The sequence below is a fragment of the Neofelis nebulosa genome, chromosome 5 (assembly GCF_028018385.1).
Source record: "Neofelis nebulosa isolate mNeoNeb1 chromosome 5, mNeoNeb1.pri, whole genome shotgun sequence".
Taxonomy (NCBI): domain Eukaryota; kingdom Metazoa; phylum Chordata; class Mammalia; order Carnivora; family Felidae; genus Neofelis; species Neofelis nebulosa.
The window spans coordinates 140883453-140908847 of record NC_080786.1 but is presented as its reverse complement, the minus strand read 5'-3'; the positions used below and the strand labels follow the sequence as shown (position 1 = coordinate 140908847).

At 41.8% G+C, this 25395-nt stretch overlaps 1 protein-coding gene across 7 annotated transcripts in view; it reads left to right on the top strand.

The window, feature by feature from the left end:
- The window catches only part of APP (amyloid beta precursor protein), a 279739-nt gene that overhangs the window by 173128 nt on the left and 81216 nt on the right, over nucleotides 1–25395 (top strand). For 2 of the 7 annotated variants that reach the window (XM_058731800.1, XM_058731799.1), the window contains exons 7-11: nucleotides 295–462; nucleotides 2738–2794; nucleotides 16785–16918; nucleotides 23192–23266; nucleotides 23959–24117. In XM_058731800.1, the coding sequence (XP_058587783.1) occupies nucleotides 295–462; nucleotides 2738–2794; nucleotides 16785–16918; nucleotides 23192–23266; nucleotides 23959–24117 (593 nt within the window). The remainder of the gene's footprint in view (nucleotides 1–294; nucleotides 463–2737; nucleotides 2795–16784; nucleotides 16919–23191; nucleotides 23267–23958; nucleotides 24118–25395) is intronic. The other 5 variants (XM_058731802.1, XM_058731801.1, XM_058731805.1 and 2 more) reach the window with 3 other exon arrangements.

The window sequence follows — 25395 nt, the reverse complement described above, 5'->3', positions numbered from 1 at the left end:
TACCAGATATGCTCACGTTCTAGCAGGAATCCTTTCATTCCTACTGAGCCACTCATTAAACCAGATGAGAATGCACTGCTTTGTTTCAGAGGGAATTCTAACCTCCTGGCTGGAGATTAAAGTCCTCGGTACATGTTTGGCAGAGGCCGCCCAATAATCCCAGCCCCGGTGACCCCCCCCCGGGGGGTGGGGGTGGGGGGGATGAGTAAGGTGTAAGAAAAGTAAACATGCACGCGAACAGCGAGCAGGTGCCTTTTCATGCTAAATGTGGTTCCCCACGTCTCCTCTGATTAGAGGTGTGCTCTGAACAAGCCGAGACGGGGCCATGCCGCGCAATGATCTCCCGCTGGTACTTTGATGTGACCGAAGGCAAGTGCGCCCCGTTCTTTTACGGCGGATGTGGCGGGAACCGAAACAACTTTGACACAGAGGAGTACTGCATGGCCGTGTGCGGCAGCGTCAGTAAGTGGACCTTCCCCGAGCCTGGCCACCTCTCGTCTTTTCTCGCCACTGACTCTGCTCTTCGTAACAGATTGGTTTTCCTGGTTCTTGGGAGTGGGTCTGTCGCTGCCACTAACCACGTTTCTGTCCACTTCTCTAATTGCCCGGCGTCTCCTCCCGTATGTTCGATCCCGAGCACCCATCTCCGTCTTTCTCTAATAAAGCATGGCCGCGGGTGTGTTCCCTTCCCAGCTGTGGTGCGTCCGTCTTGCGGTCTCTAGGGACTTCTCTCGAGTGCCCCTCTTGAAGCCACGCCGGAGTCGCTGTGTTGTCTTCTCGACTGTCTGTGCAAACGGATACTTGTGTGTTTGTCTGTGCACATGCGTGTTCAGGTCTATGCATGTGCAGTACATGTGCAAGTAAGGTTTCCCGCCGGAAGCCTGGCGGGTGCGGCTTCGTTTGCACTGGCAAAAGGCACACTGCTGTGATGAGCACCTTTAAGCTGTTTTGTAACGTGTGACTTTTATTGCGGCCGCAGAGAACGTGCTTGAATGGAGCATACGCACGTCGAATGCCAGAAGACAGAAAGGGCCCCAGGGGCCTCTGAGCTCACACACGGACGCTTGCAGTATCAATGTTTCGTGCCTTCTCTTGGAAATAGAAGAAAACTCTCCACTTAACATTAGAAACCTTGAAGGACAAAAGACTCAGGGAATATAATTTTCACAGCCTTTTCTCTTGAACTTTAAGTTTTTCATAACGCTGGGGGAGAGAGACGCGGAGTGATAATGACTCAAATACGAGATGAAACTCTGTCCACAGAGGCGATACTCAGGAGGGAGTGAGCCAGACATAGGGGACTTCTGTTCCTGTGAACAGCCTCCCAAGTTAAAGTCCCAATTTTATTTACTATTGTTCGTGAGTAGGACATTTGAAGTACTCAAGGGAAGATTTGCTCACCTTGATAAACTAAAGATTAAATTCATTAATTGTGCATTTCTTTAAGAGACTCCTGCCTTTTCTCCCTTGTGCTTAGGCAGGCGATAGCTCCCACTTCCTGCCTGGGATTCCTAGGGATAGTATACATTGTTCTCCACTGCGATCCTAGGCTTAAGCTAAACAACAAAAGGACCTCGCCATTAAGACCTTCTATTGTGAAGCCGAGCATCTAAGTGGAACCTAATGGAAAAGTTCCCACTGGTCTCCTGTATGAGGGATGACTCCATTTCTGTCATGTGTGAGAACAGGTGTAGGAATTGGTAACCCCAAGGGCCTCTTTCCTGGACGCCATTGGATGATTGTGGCTTCTTGCGGCAAGGACTCCTTTCTTCAGTTTCAAACAAAGAAGTTAATTAGGTCAGGTAACCGGGAACACAATGGGGGATTCTGTTGCCTGCAGCCTCTTGAACAAAGAACTTTTGTTACAGAGATTCTAACTGGCTTAGCTGCTGAGGGAGATTTCTTGGCACATTTCCAAACTGTTTTCCTCTATTTCCCTGAGGTGGATTTATTTTTTGGAATATAAATTGTATGTGTGTGCGCGCGCATGTAATAAGAAAGGGTTTTTGAAAATTATCAGCAGTGAGGAATTTGCCTCGAGTTGGAAATGATCCCCCCACCAAAACACGACAGCGGCCTATACGCACACAGTCTCCATTTGATCAGTCTGATTTGACTCAGGCTGGGAGCGAACAGTGGGCAACACAGGTCATTTGGAGCCTCTGGAGGTGCCCTGGATGGTACACCTTTTGCTGAAAGATTTGCAAAAGGCAGAGATTCCCAACAAATGTGTAATGGATAAGCCAAGCAGTCCGTATTTAGTTCCAGGGTAAGGAGGTTATAGAATAGTTTATCGAGAAAGTAAATGTGAGAGGCTTAAGGTCAGTCAGAAGGGTGGACAGACCTAAGGGGACAGTGAAGCCTCAACATGTGGCCCGAGATGAGAGCTGGAGGCTGCCCTACGAATGGGTGAAAGGAGTGGATCCTTGGGACCTTGGTGATGGTTGACACTAAGGAGGGAGAATGGGAGCAGGAAATCCTCAGGATGTTACTTACAAGTGGTATTGGAGACAAAATACCCAGCACGCTGAGATATTATCGGGCAAATATATTTATGTTTACTTCGGTCCTGAGCTGGGGCCAAGCCTGAAGGTGTTTGTGCAGTTTTGTTTTAGTTTTTAATCCAATGTTTTTGTTTTTGTTTTTCCTTTTGGTCAGTGGAATCATGTAAGTTTCAGCCACCATTCCCATGTTTCTATTTTTTGTTTTTAGTTATGTTCTCTTATTTTCTCCATAGTGTCCCAAAGCTTACTCAAGACTACCCAGGAACCTCTTCCCCAAGATGCTGTTAAACGTATGTTGTCGTTCGCTGGAGGGGGTTGGGGGGAAGGAGGAGATAGTACAGTGCATGGCTGTATAACTCCAGCATCATCACTTTCTTTGCATGGTTCTGTGTTTCTTGAACACCTGTCTTTCGATAAAATGTGTATTTCCATTGCTTTGCTTGTAACTGTGTCCAGTTCTGCCAGACAACTTCAGATGCCAGGCTACAAGGATTGACTCAACTTCTATTACTGATGAAAAATTTTTTCTCAGCTTCATGTCATTCTGCTACATACCGTACGTATAACATTACTGTGTTTTATTTGGCATCACTATTCTATTTCCTAAAGCTGTCAAGATGCCATAGCTTTACAAGAGGCCATGAATATAAGTGACTCGTTTCCCAGAAAAATACATCATATACATGTGTGGTGCTGACTCCACGGACCAGTGTGTATGCACGGGCTTCACTTATGTGTTGTAAGGCAGATGTTAAGCCTTAGGAAGTGAAAGACTACCTTTAGATTCCCTAACCACCTCTTCTTCCTCTCCCTGAATGCACCTTACTAGGGCAAAAGTGCCCGACCTCAGGTTTTATCATTAGGTTGTGGAAAGATTCTCCCAAAGAAATCATCATCCAGCCTTAGAATGTCTGTGTTTTGTGATTGATTTCACTTGGTGTATCTGACTACCTTGGTTTTAAAATGTTAACACACAGGTATTTATTATTATTTTTTTAATGTTTATTTTTGAGAGAGAGACAGAGCGTGAGGAGGGGAGGGACAGAGAGAGGGAGGCACAGAATCTGAAGCAGGCCCCAGGTTCCGAGCTATCAGCACAGAGCCCGACATGGGGCTCGACCTCATGAGCCGTGAGATCATGACCTAAGCTGAAGTCAGACGCTAAACTGACTGAGCCACCCAGGAGCCCCCACAAGTACTTATATTAAAATGTGGATTATATCCATAAATAAATTTATCCTTCTTTAGGTTAAGGATGATACATGCACACACACACACATTATTGATGCTTATAGTTGCTAGAAAAAGAGACACGATTTCAGCTCGTGTTCATATATAATGAAAATGAGCATATATTTATGTTATCCTTAAAAAACCTGGTCTCCAAATTGATGAAACCAATTACCTTTAAAAAAAAGGGATAAATAACAGTTGGAGAATTATGTAACTTACAATTTCATCATAGACCATTAAGGTTTTTTAATGGCCACCATGAGATTCACATTCATTCACTTTATATGTAACTTTTGAAAGATGTGGGAGTTTCACTAGTATAGTCCACATATTTTTGTGATTGTGACAAAGCATTTTTTCTAACAACATTGAAAGTATTACAAGTGAGTAGACACACAGGACTGGAGAAAACTGGATATTACACTGTAGGATTGATACCATATTGATCTTTGTGGCAGGTTGCAATTTACCCGGTGTTTTCATGGATCATTTATTTTTCTCAGGAACACTTTGTGGGCATTTTCCTCATTTCCTTTATACATACGAGAAAATGAAGCTGTGAGAGCCATCAAACGTGGCAGGACCAGCTTTGAAACCTAAATGGTATCGTGGCTCTGCACTTATACTCCATACGGTCAAGTATTGGGCTCTGTTTTTTACGTTAGAAAAATTAGTATTTGGAGTTCAAAATGCATTTTAAGAATACAGAAAATAACAGAAAGAGGAAGAATATTAAAAACATTTTTTCTAAATGCATTAAATAAAACATGTATCAATAAATGAAATATCTTCCCCCCTTTTATAAAAAATATTTCATTTCATAGCATGTTAGCATACAATTGTATTTTTCCATTTTCAGTAATTAACAGAAATGAACATGACTTGAGAAATTTATTTTCATGAAGTACCTGCGTCCTCAGATTTTCCAAACAGACGTTGAAGATCTCTCGCAATTTTCTCTTTCCCAGTAATTTTCTCCGACTACTTGCAGTGTATTTGGGATCATGACACCTTTCCTTTCTGGGAGGGGAAGTGATTTTGGCGGCTATAGTTTCTCGTCTACCTGCAGAGACTATTCATCACAGGGAGTGAAGTGATCTGCAATGCTGGTACAAACAGACTAGAGAAAGCATATAATTTCCAGTTATTCATAGCCTGCGCAGCTATGCTTCCTTATTTATAGCAAAGTTACACATCTGATTTAAAGGATTCACGGTCATCTGGAGGTCAAATGCAGATGGCAGGATGTAGTCGGAGGGAAAGAGCCCAAAAAGAAGGTGAGCAAGCCCATAGGATTTAGCAAGATGGGCTTGCACTTGGCTTCTCCACCAGTCTAGGCTTTACTGGAGGATCTCTCTTTTCCCCGGAGTGGTTTGTTTGATGGGTTTCTCAGTTTGAGTTGCTTCTAGCCAAATAAGAAATATGAAAGGAGATAGGAAAAGCTTCTCCGTCAAACTGATGTAACATTGCACACAAGGAGGGGCGCCTGGGTGGCTCAGTCGGTTAAAGTGTCCGACTTCAGCTCAGGTCACGATCTCGCGGTCCGTGAGTTCGAGCCCCGCGTCGGGCTCTGGGCTGATGGCTCGGAGCCTGGAACCTGCTTCCGATTCTGTGTCTCCCTCTCTCTCTGCCCCTCCCCCGTTCATGCTCTGTCTCTCTGTCTCAAAAATAAATAAATGTTAAAAAAAAAAAAAATTAAAAAAAAAAACATTGCACACAAGGAGAAGATGTGTGATGGTCTACATTACACGTACAATATTTTTCCTCTTCAAAGCGGGTTATGATCAGGTTAAATCTTTGTCATAAAAACCACTTCTGAGCATTGCAATTTTAAGGAATACTGATTTATTATTATTATTATTATTATTATTATTATTATTTTGTTCATAGAAGATAAGACTAAACCACAGGTAGAGAGAGAGATGAGGTAAGAGCTTTCATTTTATTCATAAACTTGTGGATTTGAGTCCTTTAAAAAAAAAAATCCTTTCCTGTTTGAAAAAAGTATCTGGTGAGACCTGAGTTGTTTCTGACATTATTTTGTGTCTGCCCATTTGGGTTTAGAACAACACAGAAGGTTCACATTCATTCTGCCCAGTGTAATGTTTGCTAACAACAGTGAAAGTACTATATAAATATCTATTGATTAGTTTCTGTTTCAAATGAGAGAATCATTTTTTTTTCTAGTGTTCTTCCCATCAGATTGCATCTCAAAAGGCAAACAGAATGACTCCTTAATGGCATTTGATGTCACACAGAGCATCGTGCCCGTATTTAGTCAGCTGATTGCAGAAAAGGGTCTGGCCAAAGAGAATGACAAATGACCCATCTTTTCCTCTTTTCTTGCAGTGAGTTGTGGCACAGACAATAAATAAACCCAAGTCTCTCAACCTTGACACTGTTGACATTTGGGGCTAGATAATTCATTCTTGCGGATGCTGTCCTGTGCATGGAGGACGTTTAGCAGTATCCCCCCCCCCCCCACCCGCTGGCTGCCAGTAACGGCATCCCAACTGTGTGAACTTAAACTGTCTCCAGACTTTGCCAGATTGCACCCTGAAGCAGGGACGGGCAAAGTCACCCCCAGTTGAGAGCCCCTGATCTAGACTAACGGTGAGCCCACAGCTGACGGAAAGATACAACCAGGCTGGTGCAAACAGTCACACTTTGCATGAACTCTGAGGGCATGTTGCTGCGTTGTCGTTCAGAAGCCTCCGATTCTCGGTTGACGTTTGTGAAAATTGAATCTGTTAGACCCGCATCCCTGCTCTCCGTATGTACAAACAAGTTGGGGTAGAAGTCGCTGTTGCTGCCCTGACTGTAGTCTTAGTTAGAGGTCTCAGTTTTTCTACTCTGACGCGAGTGCTGCTGGGGAGGCAGAGAACAGGCCAGCAAACCCCTGCCCCACCCCCTCCTCCTCTGTGTGTTTCATCTTCGTTTCACAGAATCCCAGCATATGCTAGAGAACAGCCATCTGTCATGATGCCGCACAGCCTTGCCACACAGATGACTTGGCATCTAGGATGCTCTTCGGGATCGTGTTTATGGCCTTAGGGTCTGTGCAAAGGCTGGATCTGGCCTCATGCAGGATCCAGAAAGGAAAAACATTATTTTTGTCCTCACATCAAAATGGCCAAGATACCATAGAATAGACTAATACACTGCCAGAGTGTATAAAAATAACAAGGACAAGGGTGCCTGGGTGGCTCCCTCTGCTGAGCATCTGACTCTAGGTTTTAGCGCAGGTCACGATCTCACAGTTCATGAGTTTGAGCCCTGCTTCGGGCTTTGCACTGACAGCGCAGAGCCCGCTTGGGATTCTGTCTCCCTCTCTCTCTGCCCCTTCCCTGCTCACACCCACATGTTCTCTCTAAATAAATAAATGGGATTCTCTCTCCCTCTCTCTCTCTGCCCCTTCCCTGCTCACACACGCATGTTCTCTCTAAATAAATAAACTTCAAAAAAAAAATAATGAGGACGTCAAATCAGGCCAGATCACCACCCCAAGTTCTAAAGCTGCCACAGTGGTTCACAATTTGCAAACCACAGATAACTCACCGTGCACCCTTTGAATGGAATGTGCCTCCTTTGCCGCCGATTTGTCGTATCCTGTCCTAACACCCAGGCATTCGGTGTTTGGCCAGACTTGAACCATTGTTCTTAATCACACTGTATGTGTTCTTCTGATGGCAACAAGCAAATATTAGTCCTCATTAGCACATTCTCGAATACTAATGGAACTGTGATATTTTTCTAAAACTACCAAGCACTATTAACAACAATTAAAACCATTAAAACATCAGTGGCAGTAAAATCTATTAGATTGGCACATGAGAAGCCACATCTTTGGTATTGAGAAATAACCAGAATAAAAAATGGCTTTTTCCTCCAAGCTATCAGAGGGAGAGATCCTGAGATTGACAGGAATTGATTTGCTCAGCAAACTGGCATTTAAAAAAAAAAAAAAAAAAGCTCATCTACTCAGAACAGTAAAAAATGCTCACTATATATATATATATATATATATATATATATATGCTCTATTCTCCAGCTATTTCCAAAGAAGAGTAAGTAGATAGTTTAATAAAAGTTTTGGCAAAAATTTTTCCACAAAAGACCAGAGAGTCAATATTTGAGATTTTGCAGGCCATATGGTCTCTGTTATACATACTCAACTTGGCAGTTACAGCTGTGAAAACAGCCACAGACAATAGGTAAACAAATAGATAACAACTGTGTTCCAGTAACACATTATTTACCAAAAAAAAAAAAAAAAAAAAGACCAGCATGCCAACCTTTGATTTAATAAAGCCGTTAACTTCTGAGCTCAGGATGTGCTGGTGCTAAGCTGGATATTTTGAGGGACACCAACAAAGTAAACCAAGTTCCCTGCTTCCAATAACTTGACAGCTTTATTGATGAGATGAGACCTCGGTGTGTGAGAGGATTAAATAACAATATAACGTTAAAACATACAAGTGTAGAGAAAGACTGGTGTGGACGGCCTGAGGAAAATGAAATTGGTTTTATCCTTAAGACCTCCGTAGAGGTTAACAGCTCCATCTGCCTTTTACTGCTACAGTTCCTTTGAAAGTAGATAATATTGCAGATTTTGACTCTTTGAACTCATCTGTGGAGTGCTGAGTGACTGTGACAGGTAATCTCTTTATGATCCACCATTAATGAAGTTGAGAATGGCTTCCGACACATGGACAGAAAACAATAACCGGAGGTTAAGGCAGCCTAGATGCCAGTTAACTACGGCTGTGGCTGCACATGTGGTTTTCAGATGCAGACTCGAGGTTGCTCTCCAATTTTGTGGTGCACTGTGATATTAATAAAAACAACGCCAGCCTTCATGCCTCCACGCTCCTTTCACAGATCGACGCAATTCCCACATCACTACGTGTCCATAAGACATAAAAAAGAAATGTAGCTTGACTAGAGTAAACACGGCGTAGATTACATTTTTATTACCTTCTGTCGGCACGATGCAGGGTCGGCCAGCTATGATCGCACTGCCTATAAAACAAGCGTGGAGCCGGGGCGTGCCGGGGAAAGGGCCTTTGTTCCTTTCTTCTTTTTCATTTTTAGAAGAGTCTGAGACGATATTTAAGGGTCGCACAAGCTGTTTTCGCATCACAAGCGGCCCCTCTCACCTGGACCTCGCGGGTGTGATAAATATTTGAGTTTAGGATGTGTTTGGGATTTAAGTAAGTCATTTTGGAATGAGAGAAATGGACTTTTCCTTCTTTTTCTTTTCATTCAAGTCAGGGTGGCAATCTGCATGCTCTGCCTTGTTTCGGGGTTAAATTTTCAGGTTCATGTTTCACCTGTATGTGAAGGACCCTTACTGCCACCTCTCATAGGAAGCACTGCCATTTCTAGTCCCACTGTTGCCAGCACTGGATCAAAGAGTATTTTCAGCGATAAAGCAGTGACTGGAATAGGTCTTTATTGACTTTCATCTTCTGTTGTCAGTGCTGTGGAGATAAATTGCCTTTCTCCTGATGAAAGGAGACTAACCAGACTTTCTTGTTAGAATCTAACACTGGTATATTGACCAAATGCCATTCACGGGCCTCTGTTTGGGGAAACGTTCTGCCTTCTGGCTTATAGGTTGTCAGAGTTGTTACTGTTTGAAGGTGGGGTCATTCCTCCTACATCCTGAGCCCTTCTTGACTCTAGAACTATGTATCCCCTACGGGGCACCTGGGTGGCTCAGTCGGTTAAGCGTCCGACTTCGGCTCAGGTCATGATCTCACAGTTTGTGGGTTCGAGCCCCGTGTCGGGCTCTGTGCTGACGGCTCAGAGCCTGGAGCCTGCTTCGGATTCTGTGTCTCCCTCTCTCTCTGCCCCCCTCCTGCTCGCACTCGGTCTGTCTCCCAAAAATAAATAAACATTAAAAAAAATTTTTTTTTATATTGTGTGTCTCCTAGAGATTGAGGAAACAAGTGAATGTCAAAATGATGGAGGCAGTTTTTCATGATGTCTGCAGCGTTTTGACTCTACATTCTTGCCGTCTTGGGTATGAAATGGAGTACATCGTAGTGATTATATAGTCAGAACGAAAATGAACTAAAAATTTAGCATCAACTTTGATTTATTAGCTGAATTTGATCATGTCCCTGATACAGAGCTTCTTCCTAACGGGCAAGGGGAGGGACTTTTACCACATCCTAAAAATAATACCAGTTTTCCCCTCGTTTGGAAGTGAGTTTCCTAAAAATTGTAACATTTTCTCAGGGGAAATGCTGCAATGGAAGCGTTTCATTGGCATCATGTCCCCAGTGATGGTGATGTATTTTGTTACAGGAACATAGGGTGCAGCACCAGGCGTCATTAATAAACTGAAAGCAGATGTGTGCCAGACTCCATCCACCAAAAAAAAAAAAGGCTCCGACAGGTGCCAAGAGAGTTTACAATCAACGTGAAGTGAGAATATTGTGACACCCATTGGTACAAAATTATTAAAACTGAAATGAACGCGCACACACACACACACACACACATACACATGAAAAGAATTTCTCCCTTAGTATCTGGTTACCTGTGGTTTAGGTGATGAGAAAGCAAATCTGTGATTCGTCTTATGTCTGGGAGGAGGGGTGGAGAGCCTTCCAAGAGAAGGCCTCACTGTCTCCTGCTGCTTTTCCAACCCACCCTCATTTTTATCTTTTACCCTTGAGAGACCTCCTTCCTCTGCTTTGCCCCTTGGCAAAGACAGAGTGACCTTTTTTTTTTTCTTTTTTAATGTTTATTTATTTTTGAGAGAGAGGGAGACATAGAATCCATAGCAGGCTCCGGGCTCTGAGCTGTCGGCACAGAACCCGACGTGGGGCTCGAACCCACAAACCGCGAGATCATGACCTGACTGAAGTCAGCCGCTTAACCGACTGAGCCACCCAGGCGCCCTTAGAGTGGCCCTTTTAAAGCATCATATCACATATTTCCCGTTCTCAAAACAACTCCCATTGGCTCCTCGCCATCCTTACGGTGGGTAGCAGGCTTCGCCTGATGTGACCAGCGTTTCCTCTCTGCCTCTTCGCTACTTACTGTCTCCCTTGCTTCTTCAGCTCTGGCCACACTGACCTAGCTTGTCCAGGAATTTTCCAGACACTCTCACCTCTTAGGGCCTTTGTGCTAGTTTCTGCCTCTGCCTGCTACGTTCTTGCAGCTGCTAACAGGGAGGTGGGGCTTCAATTCTTTGTCTAAACATCACCTCGATTAGACCCGGCCTGGCCACCTCCTTCCTGCTGTGGTCTCTCACCCACCCCCAGCTCCCTTCCCCTGCACCCCCTGATTCTTGCCAGCCCTGCTATAGTTTTCTTTTTTCTCCATGATAGAAATCGCATTCTAACAACGTGTCTTAATTTTGTCTTTTTTTTTTTTTCTCCTGAAGCGGTGGTTTCTCTCTCTAGAATATGATTCCCCAAGAACAGCGGTCTCTGTTGTCTTCATTGGTTTGTCCCGTGCGTGTCACATTAGTGTGGGGTGTAATTTTTGTGAAACAGAGGGATAAAGGAATGAACGGGCACACTCGAGGTGGCACAGTCTACATCCGAGCTGCCGTCTCGGCTTTTCAGATACCTCTGACCTCCCAGAGTAGCAAACAAGCCAGGATGAGGTTCATATTGAAAGCATTAGTCATCCAGAATGCGCTGGATTTGGGGAAGCAGAATGTTCACCTTGAGGCGGTAAAGTGCTGTGAAGTAGAACTGCCTTCCTGTAGCGTTTTTGTTTTTTTTAATTTGGTATTCCATTCAGACACCCATTCTTAGTATGAAAAGGTGTATGTCCTCCCATGGTTTATAAGGCTGTTTTGAGACACGAAGAAAATCAAGATGAAGGTCATTTGACAGTTTAGAAGCCCACGCATAGGACGGTGTCATGTGCCGCTAATGATTTGGCGGCTAGAGGTCAAAACCCAGAGCTAAAGGCGTTTAACCCTGAATTTTAAGTCCAGTCTTCCGCGGAAGGGGAATATACCCAGCGAGCTTGCTTGCAGAAGGCATGAATGAACACGACAGCAGGGGCCGAAGGCTAAAAGATCATCCAGCTTCACACGCCTGGCCCCAGTCTCATAACCCTACTTCTGCTCAACGTTGGTTGGAGGTCATTTGCCAGATAACATTCAGGGCAGGAACGGCTGTTTGCTAGAAAACGGGTCTGCAGGTAACTTAGCAGAGCATATTTTTCGCCAATTGTCGTTCAATAACAAAAGCAAATACTTTCCAGTGCCCTGGACGTATCAATGGGATTAACCCTCTTCTGCTCTAACGGTTCACTTTATAAGCCTTTTCATGGTTTACCTAATCTTCAATTCAGACCTGTTTGTGGGTCGGGGATATGAGGAGCTGTGTTAAATGCACAATAAATGCAATGGGGTAATTCTTGATTCTCCCCACGTATTAAATGGGGACACCTGGAAAGCACCTAGCGTGGTAGAAGCAAATGAACGTGGGCTATTATTATTTGGCCAACTTGGAAATCTGAGCCTGTGTCTCAATTTTTAAGGAGCCTCAGAGGTCTCTGGACAGGACAGACTGCTGTATGTTAGCTTATAAAACCACAACAAAAGTAAATGTCCTAAGTCCAGTTTGCTTCTACTTTCTTCGTTGTTGAAATGACCTATGTTTTGGCGTGCCTGGGTGGCTCAGTGGGTTAAGCATCCAACTCTTGGTTTCAACTCAGGTCGTGATTTCGCAGTTTCATGAGATCAAGCCCCACATCGGGCTCTGTGCTGACAGCATGGAGCCTGCTTGGGATTCTCTCTCTCCCTGTCTCTCTCTGCCCCTTCTCATGCTATTTCTGTCTCTCTCTCAAAAAATAAATAGATGCGCCTGGCTGGCTCAGTCAGTTGAACGTCCAACTTCGGCACAGGTCATCATCTCACAGTTTGTGAGTTCAAGCCCCGCGTCCAGCTCTGTGCTGACAGTTCAGAGCCTGGAGCCTGTTTCCAATTCCTGTGTCTCCCTCTCTCTCTGCCCCTCCCTTGCTCACACTGTGCGTCTCTCTCTGTCTCTCTCCCTCTCTCTCTCTCTCTCTCTCTCTCTCAAGAATAAACATTAAAAAAACTTTTAACAATACATAAACTTAAAAAATATTTTTTAATGACCTATGTTTTAAGTGACCCGTGATATACAGCTTCCCGTTCCTTTGTGGCCTGTAACATACCCTGTCGTTCCTCGAACCACTCTTTTCCCAAAGGAAGCACGTTTTTGAAAGGGCACAGGGTTCCTGCCCCTGCCCACACTGTCCTCGTTATCCTGTGTCTGGCCTACCGTGGACTTTATCACAAACCATCAGCTGTTCCTCGTGTGACCATGTCTTTAGGACATGGGAATATTAGAGAAATAGAAGCCGAGCTCTCTGTACAAACCCCTCCTTAAAAACATTCTTCCCTTCCTCCCTACCAGCTGCAGGGTAGTGATAATGAAATAGTAAATTCATTTGCACATATCAAGATGTGCCATCATTCTTCTGTCCTTGCCTGTACAGTGGTCTGGTTTGCTCATTGGTATGAATACAGGAATGTTTCACTCACACTAACTGAAATGGAAGGTTAGTGTGAATGGCTACAATGTTTGATTTAAAGATTAAAAGACTGCTTCCTTTAAAGTCCTTAACTAAAGGAAATAACAAGAGCCGCTTACAAGGATTTACTCGAAGGGAAATACTGGGTTCAATGGAATAAATCAGTAATACAGTATTTGTATTTATTTCCATGTGCCTAAAAAGAAGGTTTAACACTTGAAATATTCTTAATCCTATTAAATATACCTTGCATGCTCATTTCTTTATGATTCTTTTATTCTTAATATTGCAAAGCTACATTTTAACATAGGCTATAATGCGATTATACTGACTCGGATTTTCGTGTTGATCTCCTTTCCATAAAACAGTAGACAATATTTGCAAATCATAAGACTTGGAGAAAACCATAAAATTTGCCAACCATAAAAATTGGATGGAGAACTTCCCCTACTTATGTAGTAACTTTTATAATTCCAGTTTTCGAAGAGGATGCTGTTATGGTTCTTTTTTTTTTTTTTTTCTTTTCTTTTTTTTAAATGTTTATTTATTTTTGACAGAGAGAGAGAGAGAGAGAGAGACAGAGCATGAGTGGGGGAGGGTCAGAGAGAGAGGGAGACACAGAATCCGAAACCTGCTCTGGGCTCTGAGCTGTCAGCACAGAGCCCGATGCGGGGCTTGAACCCACAAACCATAAGATGGTGAGCTGAGCCGGAGTCGGACTTTCAACCGACTGAGCCACCCAGGCGCCCCAGTTATGGTTCTGACACTTAACGGATGGCTATCTCAATCAGTGAAAATAGCCTCAAACATTTATACATTTTCATGTGTTCAAAATGAAAAGTACTGTTTGCCTAATTTTGTCATTCTGCCAGATTGCACTGTGCTGAAAAGAACTTTAACTCGTTCTCGCTTGAGCCATACCAGTTTAAAGATGAAAAAATGATTAACACCATGGGAAGCAAATTTAACATGCTAAACATCACTTCCATTTCAAGTGGGGAAAATGATGAAGTAAAATATACTTGCATATTGATTTGCTTGAATTTATGCAGAAAAATACTTGCCTTTGATTTCCTTTTAAAAAAAGATTTTAAATTGAAAATGATTTTCAGTGTTAAAAATTAAGGACTCATTTTCAATAATCTGTGGGCCTTTTATGTGGGTTATACCGAAGATCTTTTTTTTTTTTTTTTTAATTTTTTTTAACGTTTATTTATTTTTGAGACAGAGAGAGACAGAACATGAACGGGGGAGGGTCAGAGAGAGAGGGAGACACAGAATCCGAAGCAGCCTCCAGGCTCTGAACCATCAGCCCAGAGCCGGATGCGGGGCTCGAACTCACAGACCGCGAGATCGTGACCTGAGTCGAAGTCGGACGCTTAACCGACTGAGCCACCCAGGCGCCCCCTGGAGATCTTCTAGAAAAATACCTACTGCTTTTCCTGTGGGTGGTGGTCCTGTGTGTGAAATAAAAGCTCATTTTTTCTATGGTTTGTTTACGCTCCAAGATTTGGATTATGTGTGATGCCAGGGAAGAGACTGAGGGCACTGACGTGATGAAGGACCCTGGGTGCCACCCTGGGTGCAGGCTGTGTAACACACATGGGGTGGCATCTCATTTTCCCAGTGCACCTAGCATGCTGGCTGACAGATAAAGAAACTGGTACATAGATGACTCACGTTACCTGCCCTGGGTCACAGCCAGTCTAAGAAACACGAGCATCAAGGTGTGCCTAATTCCAACGCTTTCCCCGTTCGCTGCTGAAACACGTTCTCACTCATCTACCACACAGAAGATGGGACCAGATGCTTTTTAATATGTATGTCCTGTGCCAGTCCCAGACCTATTGACTCAGAATCCCCTGGTGGCAGCCGAAGAGGGAACACAAAGTGTTTTGAAAAATAATTCCAGGAATATGCCCCACTTCCCTTCCTTCCACTTGAAAGCAGCCATCTATATAGACACCTAAACTGCTCTTTTTTTGTTGTTGTTAATAATAATAATTCTTAAACCTTGATTAAAGAAAAAGGGGAAGAAATCTGAACAGATATTTTCTCTTTAAAATTAAAGATATTGTTTGATTATGTAATGAAAAAAGCCTGGTTTTGGTTCAAATCTTGAAGCCTTTGGGTTGTGGAGATTCCAGGCGTTTTTTCTCAAAGCATGTATAAAAGACATTTATCTCAGAATTTAGTTGCCAAATGATTTAGCCATAAATACTTCTCACTTAACTCTTTGGGATATTATATCTCAAATGTAGAAGTCAACAACTAGATAAAATCAGTGAAGAGTAGTACCTAGAACATGGGTGATATTTTAATAATCTTTTGATTAAAACACTTGAGTTGATTTGACCCAAAAACATAGTGAAAACACCTAATTTCACTGTTTTGGTTGAACATACTCTATTCTTTAAATCAAAGTCGTTTTTTTTTCCTTTGTTTCTTTTTTAAATTATTTTTTAATGTTTATTTTTGAGAGAGACGGAGCACAAGCAGGGCAGGGGCAGACAGAGAGGGAGACAGAATCCGAAGCAGGTTCTAGGCTCTGAGCTGTCAGCACAGAGCTCGACGCAGGGCTCGAACCCACAGACCGCGAGATCATGATCTGAGCCAAGTCGGACACCCAACCGACTGAGCCACCCAGGCTCCCCTCTTTTTTTTTTTTTTTTTTTTAAGTATGCTCATAAGTGCTCTGAATTCCCACTAATCATTGCTAATCTTTTGGAAAATTGCTTGTTTAGGCATTACAATTCACTCAGCTCATGAGTTAAAATAGTTTTGTTTTATCATACTCTTCAATTTTATGGGTATTTATGTTTCCACATAATTTAGCGGTATATGTTGCAACTCAGTAATATTGCTTAGCAGTTTTAGTTGAATTCAAAGTAGAAATCACTTTCTTTCTTTGTGACAACTCTAATGAATTGGTCGGCTCTTGTCAAATTTTGCGAAGGCAGAAAGGTCCCTTTGTGATTTTGAAAATGGATTTATTGACGTTTGCGGGGTTTGGGGTAGTGTTTCAAACACTCTCACCAAAAAGATGGCTTTGAAATCAAGCTATCTGAAAATACCTTTTTACTCTATGGTGCCGTTATTCTGCAATAGACTTGGAGATTTGTTCAGTTTCTGTAGGAATCCTAAGCTGTGATATTGATAACGTATCTTACTGTCAAGACTACAAAAGTTAATTTTGCAAGACATCGGGATTTGGGACAAAATGTATTAAACACCAACTGGTTTCACTCTACGCACGCTTGTTTTGCAAAGAAATTTAAATATAACGCTACACTTGCAAAATGGACTGTTTTATAGATTTTCCTTCGCCCTGTCCTTGAAAGGTGTCCTGTGCTGGGAAGTGTCTCATGGTGTTCTCTTAAACAGCATTAACTTCTTGCCTGTGCTTCTCTACTAAAGTCTTTGTTTTGGAGTAAACGGAAAAAAAATGGCTTTCTTTGAAATGATTGGATACCGTTTCCCTTCTCAAACCTCCTTCTTTCTGCCTTCTAGTTCCTACAACAGCAGCCAGCACACCTGATGCCGTGGACAAATATCTTGAGACACCCGGAGATGAGAATGAACATGCCCATTTCCAGAAAGCCAAAGAGAGGCTGGAGGCCAAGCACCGTGAGAGAATGTCCCAGGTAATGTGACTTTTCCGTCCTGTAGTCTACAACAAAGGGGAAGTCTGGACTTGCCTCTGCCTCAGAGTCTCCCCAGGGACCCTATCGATGATGAATGCCTAGGAATGGGAGGGGTCTTTAATTTTATCCAGCTCTTTAAAGGCGTAAAGTCTTAGTTTTAAATGTTTGCTCTGAGGGTACCCGTTTGGGGTTTTTAGAATCTTCTTTGAGCATGCCACCTAGGAGAGATCCACTGACACTAAGGATAGCAGGATTTTGTAAGCACAAATTCGGTTACGTCTACAACATTCCCTCTGGTTTTATACCCGGGTGTATGCGGACCCATAACTATGGTGTTGTCCATTAAACTCCCTTAGAATGATCTGTAGTAAAGATGAGTATTTTTTTATTGCCAAATTATTATAACTTTGAACCTAACATGTCTTACAAAGCGAATTCATAGAACCACAGGAACGTAAAAGCAAAGTGAACCATAACGATCATACCATCTTGTTTCATCAATGATAGATAACGCAGTGTGGTTCAAGAGTGTGACTTCGCACTCTAGAAGAACGCAATATAAGTAACGCAAGAGACAGGCATTTGGAACTGGAGCCTTTCTTGCTCCTGATATAGTGCTCTTTTCAGTACTCTGTGCGGCAAACACTGGTTTTGTTTGTTTCTTTGTTTGTTCGGGTTTTTTTTTTTGGCAGATTATGAAACAAATTAAAAAATAATTTGTTCAAAAACTGATTTACATATAATAATATCAATTTATGATGCCTATACCAGGTGCTGGATGTTGTATATATTAGAGATAGCTAATATTAATTTTAGCCCTTTCTCAGATTCTTTGTTCATTCATTCATTCATTCATTTATTCAACAAATATGTATCAGCACTTACTTGCCAATCACTGGCCAACTTGCGTCCACAATTTAGAGTGTGAAAAAAACATACGAAGAGTCAGATTTAAGGAACCGTAAGTGAGTAAATGAGGAAAGCTCTCAGGTTAAAGTCAACCATTCCCTTATTTGGTGTTAACATTCTGTGGTAAATATAGGAAGGTATTACTAATTCTTGTACTGTTTAGCAGAAATACTTGTCAGTTTTCATAATAGACATTAAATAGGATTCATGAGTCTGCTGTATGTTTTCTAAGACCACAGTAAGTCTTTAGTAACAGCATTAATCATGGTGTTTTGACATGTGGGGCCTTGCTAACTGTAGGGAGACCTCCCCCTCCAAGAGTTAGCCAGTTCTAGAGGTAGCAAATGACTAGCCTTTGGGCACACCTTCCATGACATCAAACCAACCACTTCAAAGCCTATATCCCCCAACTACCTTCTTCAGACTCTTACACTCTGACCCACTATCTACCTCCTCACCCCAAGTCTAGGTACCAGACATCTAGGGAGAGCCCTGTACCCCAGAACCTACCAAAACTGTTCAAACTAGCCGAATCTAAGCCTGCTTACCCTGATTCACCCATTCCTTCTCAAGGAACCCAGACTCCTGGCTACATTTTCCCTCATGCCCTCTACCTCCTGACCCACCCTGGTGCTTCCCCGCCCTCCTCCCCTCAATGACATGCCATGTCGCCTCCTCTTGGGAAGTGTGTGTAACAGTCTTTCTTCAATGGCATTTTTCTCCTGATCTGTTGACCTCACCATACTTGAATATTTAAAAAAAAAAAAAAAAAAAAAAAAACCTATATTTTTTTTTTATTTTATTTTTTATGAAATTTATTGTCAAATTGGTTTCCATACAACACCCAGTGCTCATCCCAACCAAAAAAAAAACCCTACATTTTAAAACAGAACTGCTAATGGATCTAGAAGACACAACACAAATAGTTGGGGTTTTTTGTTTGTTTTGTTTTGTTTTGTTTTTAAGAGGAATGACCATAATACTTGGATCCATTTTGGAATAATAACAAGTGGGGGGAGAGTTAAAATTCTTTGAATCTGGAATGTAACGTGCAATTGTAGTTGTTGGCCATGATGAAAACATAAAAGCAAGTTGAACTAGAAAGCTAGGTAGAATGGAATACTGAGGTTTCACCCGAAGGCAGTCCCTCTGAAAAACAGGACTTTTCATTAGGAAAAAATGCAGGCTGGTATATAATCACTGTTAAGAAAGTATAGGATGACTTGGAGTTGTATTTATTACCTCTGAAATAACACCTTTTAAGTTTAAATCCTGTCTCACTTTTTGCTTCTGAAGCTTTCAGAGCCTTCTTGCTGGTCTCAAAATCATTTCAGGCACAACGAAGTCCAAAAAAGAATAATAACAAAAACAAACACTGAAAGCTTGGCTTGGCTTTTCCAGTACTGAGTGATTTATTAGTGATTTTTTTGATACATATGTCAGTTTCAGATACTCCAGATGTCTCCTAGAATAGCAACTTAATTTTATTTTAGCAAATCTATTTAACCCATGACTTAGTCCATATAAATCTTTACAGAGTTTCCTCATCTCTTAGTTATTATATCTGAGATATGAGATGTTATATAAGATATGAGATATATATATATATATATATATATATATATATGATGTTATATAAGATATAAGAGATGTTATGCTAGAGCAGAGAGTGCATTGGTCTGCTAATTCCAGTGGTTGTAGGAAAGCGAGATGCCTGAGATTAACATTTATCTTCATAATCTGTGGTCCTGAATTCTGGGGACTGTTTGACTTTGAACTTGCCTGCCTCTTAAATCTCTATCTATGTACTAGTTGTCATTTTTTCTACATAAAATAACTAAGTCTTTGAAGATCCATAAATCCAATGATAACTGATAACTTTTGTTCATGCAGTGGAAAATTGCTTCATAAGACTATATGGAGGAACCTGAGACTTCTAATTGATTTTTATTGTAATTTTTGTTAACTATTTGTTTTCTTATGAAAACAGACATTTTGGAGGGTTTTTTTTTTTTTGGTATTTGGTTGCTGGGGCTCATGATAACTAAACATACAGATTGCTGTTGAATAGGGTCTAGCAAATCTAAGATTCTGAATAGTCTATGAATGCTTTTTATTCTATATATATATATCATGTAATAATTATATATGTTACTTATTTAGTAGTTTTATGAAATTTTTCAAAATGAAAGTTGACATTTCTCTAAATTTATTATTTTTAAGATAAGCATCAACATCTGAGGAACAATCCTTTTCCTGTCACCAAATAAAAAGAAACTTAGCTCACCTATTGAATTTGCCTTTGTTTTATGTTATTATATAAATATTATATATTTTATATATATTTATGTATATTTATAAATATACATGTATAACATTTATATATTATTTATGTGGATATATAAACACATAATTTATATAAGTTATATATATATACATATATATATATATATAATGTATATGTAATTTTTGTATTTTTTAATGGTACATTGGGCCATGGAAGATAAAAGCATGGTCTTTAGAGCTACAATGATCTTGGTGTATATCCTTCCTTCTCCATTTTTTTTTCCTCCGTAACCTCGAGCAGGTAGCTTAACCTGGTCCATAAAATGGAGATCGCCATGACTCATCTCATGGACTGCTTAAGTCGTCAGTTAAGCAAGATAGACTTTATGAAGCTCTTAATACAAGGTCTGCCATGTAGCAAATGTACAGTAATGTTTGTCATTGGAGCACTGCAGTGGAAGCCGCTGTTCCAGGAGAGAGATTGAGCCTGTGGTGTGTGTTTATCTTGCATTAAATAGGCCTAGGGTGATGGTATGAGTGAATTGTTTTCTTTGGGAGGGTATAGGATATCGTTAAATTGCTCTGAAAGTCAAAATTCAATTTCATTTTGTAGTAGTATTTATTTTCAATGCATCAGCCAAATCAGTCTCTTTAATTATTCCATGTATTTCCCAAGCTTAAAGTTTACAGGCCAGGTTCGGAATGTACTAGGTGAGATGGCAGAAATGTAAAGGTAATACAGGAAATCAGTCTTCACATTCCAATAAGCCACTTGGCTTCTCTCTCAGACGAATTTTGAGATTCCTTGCCGTAAGAGTTCATGGTAGAGCACCGCCACCGTGAACAATCTCAAAGCAGGAAATTGAAATATTTTTTATTGCAAGCCGTATCTCATCCATAAAGCAGAGGTGGTCTTTGTAGCCCCCTCCCTACAGGTGCCCTTTATTAACTCTTAGAGACACCAAAGCATCTGGGACCACGTGTTCTTTTGTGTTCTGTTCTTATTCATAACAGTAGGACATTGGTTCCAATTTTGTTGTGACCTGTTTAGGTTATTTTTTACATGTTCTTCAAGTATAATAGAAAATTCACTCCATTCTGTTTTCTCCATAATTTCATAAAAACAACACAAGGAAGCTAGTCTTGTATCCTATATAACAAATTAATGCTAGTAGCTAATAAAATATCTAAATAAGGAGCGCCTGGGTGGCTCAGTGGGTTAGGCGGCCGACTTCGGCTCAGGTCATGATCTCGCAGTCTGTGAGTTCGAGCCCCGTGTCGGGCTCTGTGCTGACAGCTAAGAGCCTGGAGCCTGTTTCAGATTCTGTGTCTCCCTCTCTCTGACCCTCCCCTGTTCATGCTCTGTCTCTCCCTGTCTCAAAAAAATAAATAAATAAATAAATAAATAAATAAATAAATAAATAAATAAATAAAGTTAAAAAAATAAAATAAAATATCTAGGGGCGCCTGGGTGGCGCAGTCGGTTAAGCGTCCGACTTCAGCCAGGTCACGATCTCGCGGTCCGTGAGTTCGAGCCCCGCGTCAGGCTCTGGGCTGATGGCTCGGAGCCTGGAGCCTGTTTCCGATTCTGTGTCTCCCTCTCTCTCTGCCCCTCCCCCGTTCATGCTCTGTCTCTCTCTGTCCCAAAAAATAAATAAAAAATGTTGAAAAAAAAAAAAATTTTATAAAAAAAAAAAATAAATAAAATATCTAAATAAAAACCTACATGGTGATTTGATATGGTATTATCTCATAAAAGTTCTCTGTCAGTAGTTTTTTATTCTAAGTCTCTCTCTCTCTCTCTCTCTCTTTTTCTGATCTTGAAGGATGTCAGAAAAAAAATCAGTTCTTTAGGGATAAATACCTATAAATAACAGGCTTTGATAGTACAGATATTAGGTTCTTTTGTGCTTTGTATATCTACAAAGTATGTAAGTACATATCTGTCAACAGACCATTATTTTGCTTACTTGATCTTTCTATTCTTTATTCTACCTAGTTCCGGTATGAGTTGCACTTACAAAAGCTCTGCCTGACAGAGTATAGTACACTGGGAAAGGAAAGGCAGCCATAGGTGGTAAGAATCTAGTTTCATTCCATTTCAACAACATGCACGCAGCTGCAGACTTCTTGGCATTCAGGCCAATGAATGAACCTCTCTCAGCGTAACCCTGGGTGGACTTCGAGGATGAGAAGAACGAGTGTTCTTTTCCTACAGAGCAGATTAGCCTGGTTACTAAATTAGCAGTACTTGCTAAGAATACGTTTTGCTACATTCAGAACATTATAATGTGTACTCTCTTGGAATTTCTGGAGGTATATAGGGTCTTCTTTGCTGTTCCTGATGGGGTTTGGCGAGCAAAGGCCCCCCTTACCCATCAGTGGGGCAGACCTGAGGATTTCTGACAATAGAAGTCTTTTTCTTCCTCCATTATGTACTTCTTTTGCGGAGTGTGTTCATGGCATGTATACACATTTGTTAAATATTCATGCCATGCCTTCCCCACTCCCCCACCCCCCACCCCATTTACTGTTTAAAAATACACAGTTGGAAATTTTGTAACTCGCTTTCACAAAAAACTAAAGTATTCAATTTAATGTTGGAAATCCTTGTTCAAGAAATATATATAGGGGCGTCTGGGTGGCTCAGCCGTTTAAGCATCTTAACTCTTAATCTCCGCTCGGGTCATGATTTCACAGTTCGAGAGATAGAGTCCCACGTCAGGCTCTGTGCTGACAGTGCAGAGCCTGCAAGAAAAAAAAAATACATATCTATATGCCCTTTATGGATCGTTGACATTTGTGCACATCAAACAAAATGACTTGCAGCCACTTCTCAGGAAAAGAAAAAAAGACTACCTTTGTTTCAAAGGGCCATATTCCTTCGATGAACGTGAATATTGCTATGTAATACACTGCTATGAGAAATGATACACTTCTTAGCGGGAAGTCAAACAGTTTGGAGACAGGACTGGAATGCGATAATTTTCTTAGTGTTTACAGTGTCGAATACAGAAAGAATAGATCTTTGAGAAAAGAACTGATGGTTTTAAATTGAAATGTTTTCTCATCTTGTAGGTCATGCGAGAATGGGAAGAGGCAGAAAGGCAAGCAAAGAACTTGCCTAAAGCGGACAAGAAGGCAGTCATCCAGGTAAAACCCAGGCGGGTTCTCCACCGGGCAGCATGGGCTAGCACCTCTAGAACCCCCAGGGTGATTGTTCACATTCCCACTAATTTGGACTATTGTTCATCATTGTCCAGGAATTCAGTTTCTTCAGCTCTTCCTTGTATTTGCTCTTAATTAGCTCAAGTTTTAATCCATTGCCATTCATAGCTGAAGGTTTAATTCATTCATCCCCTATTGTTCCTTGCATTCTGCTTTTGGTTGCCAAATTCTTCCTTTACCTCTTCCCCTGGCACAAATCACACACCATGATTAGACTTTTGCGACAGGAACTCCTCTCACAGCTGCCTTAAGCAAATTGTAAGATCCTCGTGGTCACTTTCCTATTAAAATACGTTGAGGAAGAGCGGAGTTGTTTTGGTTGGTTTTTTTGTTTGTTTGCAATGTAATTTCGAGTTTTAAAAGTAACAGAAATTTAGCCTGTGCTACGGCTCGTCCAGTCAGTCTTCGGGGGCCAGAGAGAAGAATGATTTACAGTGAGAAATCAGGATTGAGGATGGGGTGCAGGAAAGGGAGGCAACCCATAGAGCATGCCGAATTAGTCAAAATGTTGGAAGGACTGTAAATCTTGGAGTCAAATGGAGTAGGATACCCCCTTGGGAAGCCCCATGCTGCACGTCCAGTCCCGTGTTGATGTGTGCACGTGTTTGCAACGGCAGCATTTCCAGGAGAAAGTGGAGTCCCTGGAGCAGGAAGCAGCCAACGAGAGGCAGCAGCTGGTGGAGACACACATGGCCCGAGTGGAAGCCATGCTCAATGACCGCCGTCGCCTGGCTCTGGAGAATTACATCACTGCCCTGCAGGCTGTGCCCCCTCGGGTAGGTCTGGCGAGGCCTCCTTTTACAACTCGCTTCGGGGCCCAACACAAACAGGAGGCGTGGGGGCACGGGGGGTGCTGAAGGCCACTGGAAGGAAATCTGGGAACTGTTACGAGCACCGTTATGTACAGGCTTGGCCTCGGTTCCCTTGTCTTGAAGGTTATGGGGTCACAGGGGAGCCGCCTGCACAGGGTCATCTCAGCGCAACAGAGCCGTCAGGCAGGCTTCCCAGGGATTCGACGCGCAAGACCTGACCCCAGTTAATGTGCCTGGGACAGTGACGTGTCAGGAAACGTGTCAGTGACAGCCGAAGTCAGGAAACTGCAAAAGCTGACAGGACTTTCTATGTAACCATCTAATGACAAATAACCAAGGGTTAAGAAAAGTTGGGGCGTGGTCGGGCTGTAAGGATTTCTGTCGGGGTTTTGAGGAACTAGAACTCAAGTTTCCTGCTGAGGGAAGCAGTCATATTCTCTGGTGGGAAACCTTCATCAGTCATGGTGTCCACAGAGAAGAGGCCTTGTTTGAGGTTTTCAGCCATAAATGCCCAGAAAGGCTTCCTGAGCAATGCAAGCGGATCTCCTCAGTGAGGCTTCATGGGAGAGTTTACTTTGGACATAAGGAACATTCTGAGCGGGAGTGTGTGTGTACTATGTCCGTTACTGAGCGAGCGACATGAAAATCTCTGCTATTTTCTCATGTGATGCTATCAGCTTCTGCTTTTTGTATTTTTGAGGCTTTGTTTTTAAGCGCAGAAACATCCAGAGCTCTTACGTCCTCCTTCACGCCACCCCCCCCCATTATCATTATGACATGACCTCTTTATCCCTGGTACTATGTTTTGCTGTGAAGTTACTGTGTCTGATATTAAAGGTATTTCAGCTTTCTTCTGATCAATGTTATCATAGCATATCACTTTTCCATCCTCGTGCTTTTATTTAACCTGTCTTTACAGTTGAAGTGCATTTCTTACAGGCAGCATACAGTCGAATCTTGCCTTTTAAAATTGCGAACACCATGTAATGAAGTTATTGATACAGTTATGCCTAAATCTGTCGTCTTGCTGCATCTCCTATTTGTTTCATCTATTCTTTGTTCCCTTTCTCTTCTTTTTTCTGCCAACTTTTGGACTAATAAGATATTTTTTTATGGTTTTCTTATATGCCCGTTGTAGGGTTTCTAGAACTATAACCCTTTCTTTCGTTATTTTAGCGTTTGCCTCAGAGTTTTAGAAAATGTTGCTAACACTTCCCAATATTATACCAGCACAAGTGATAC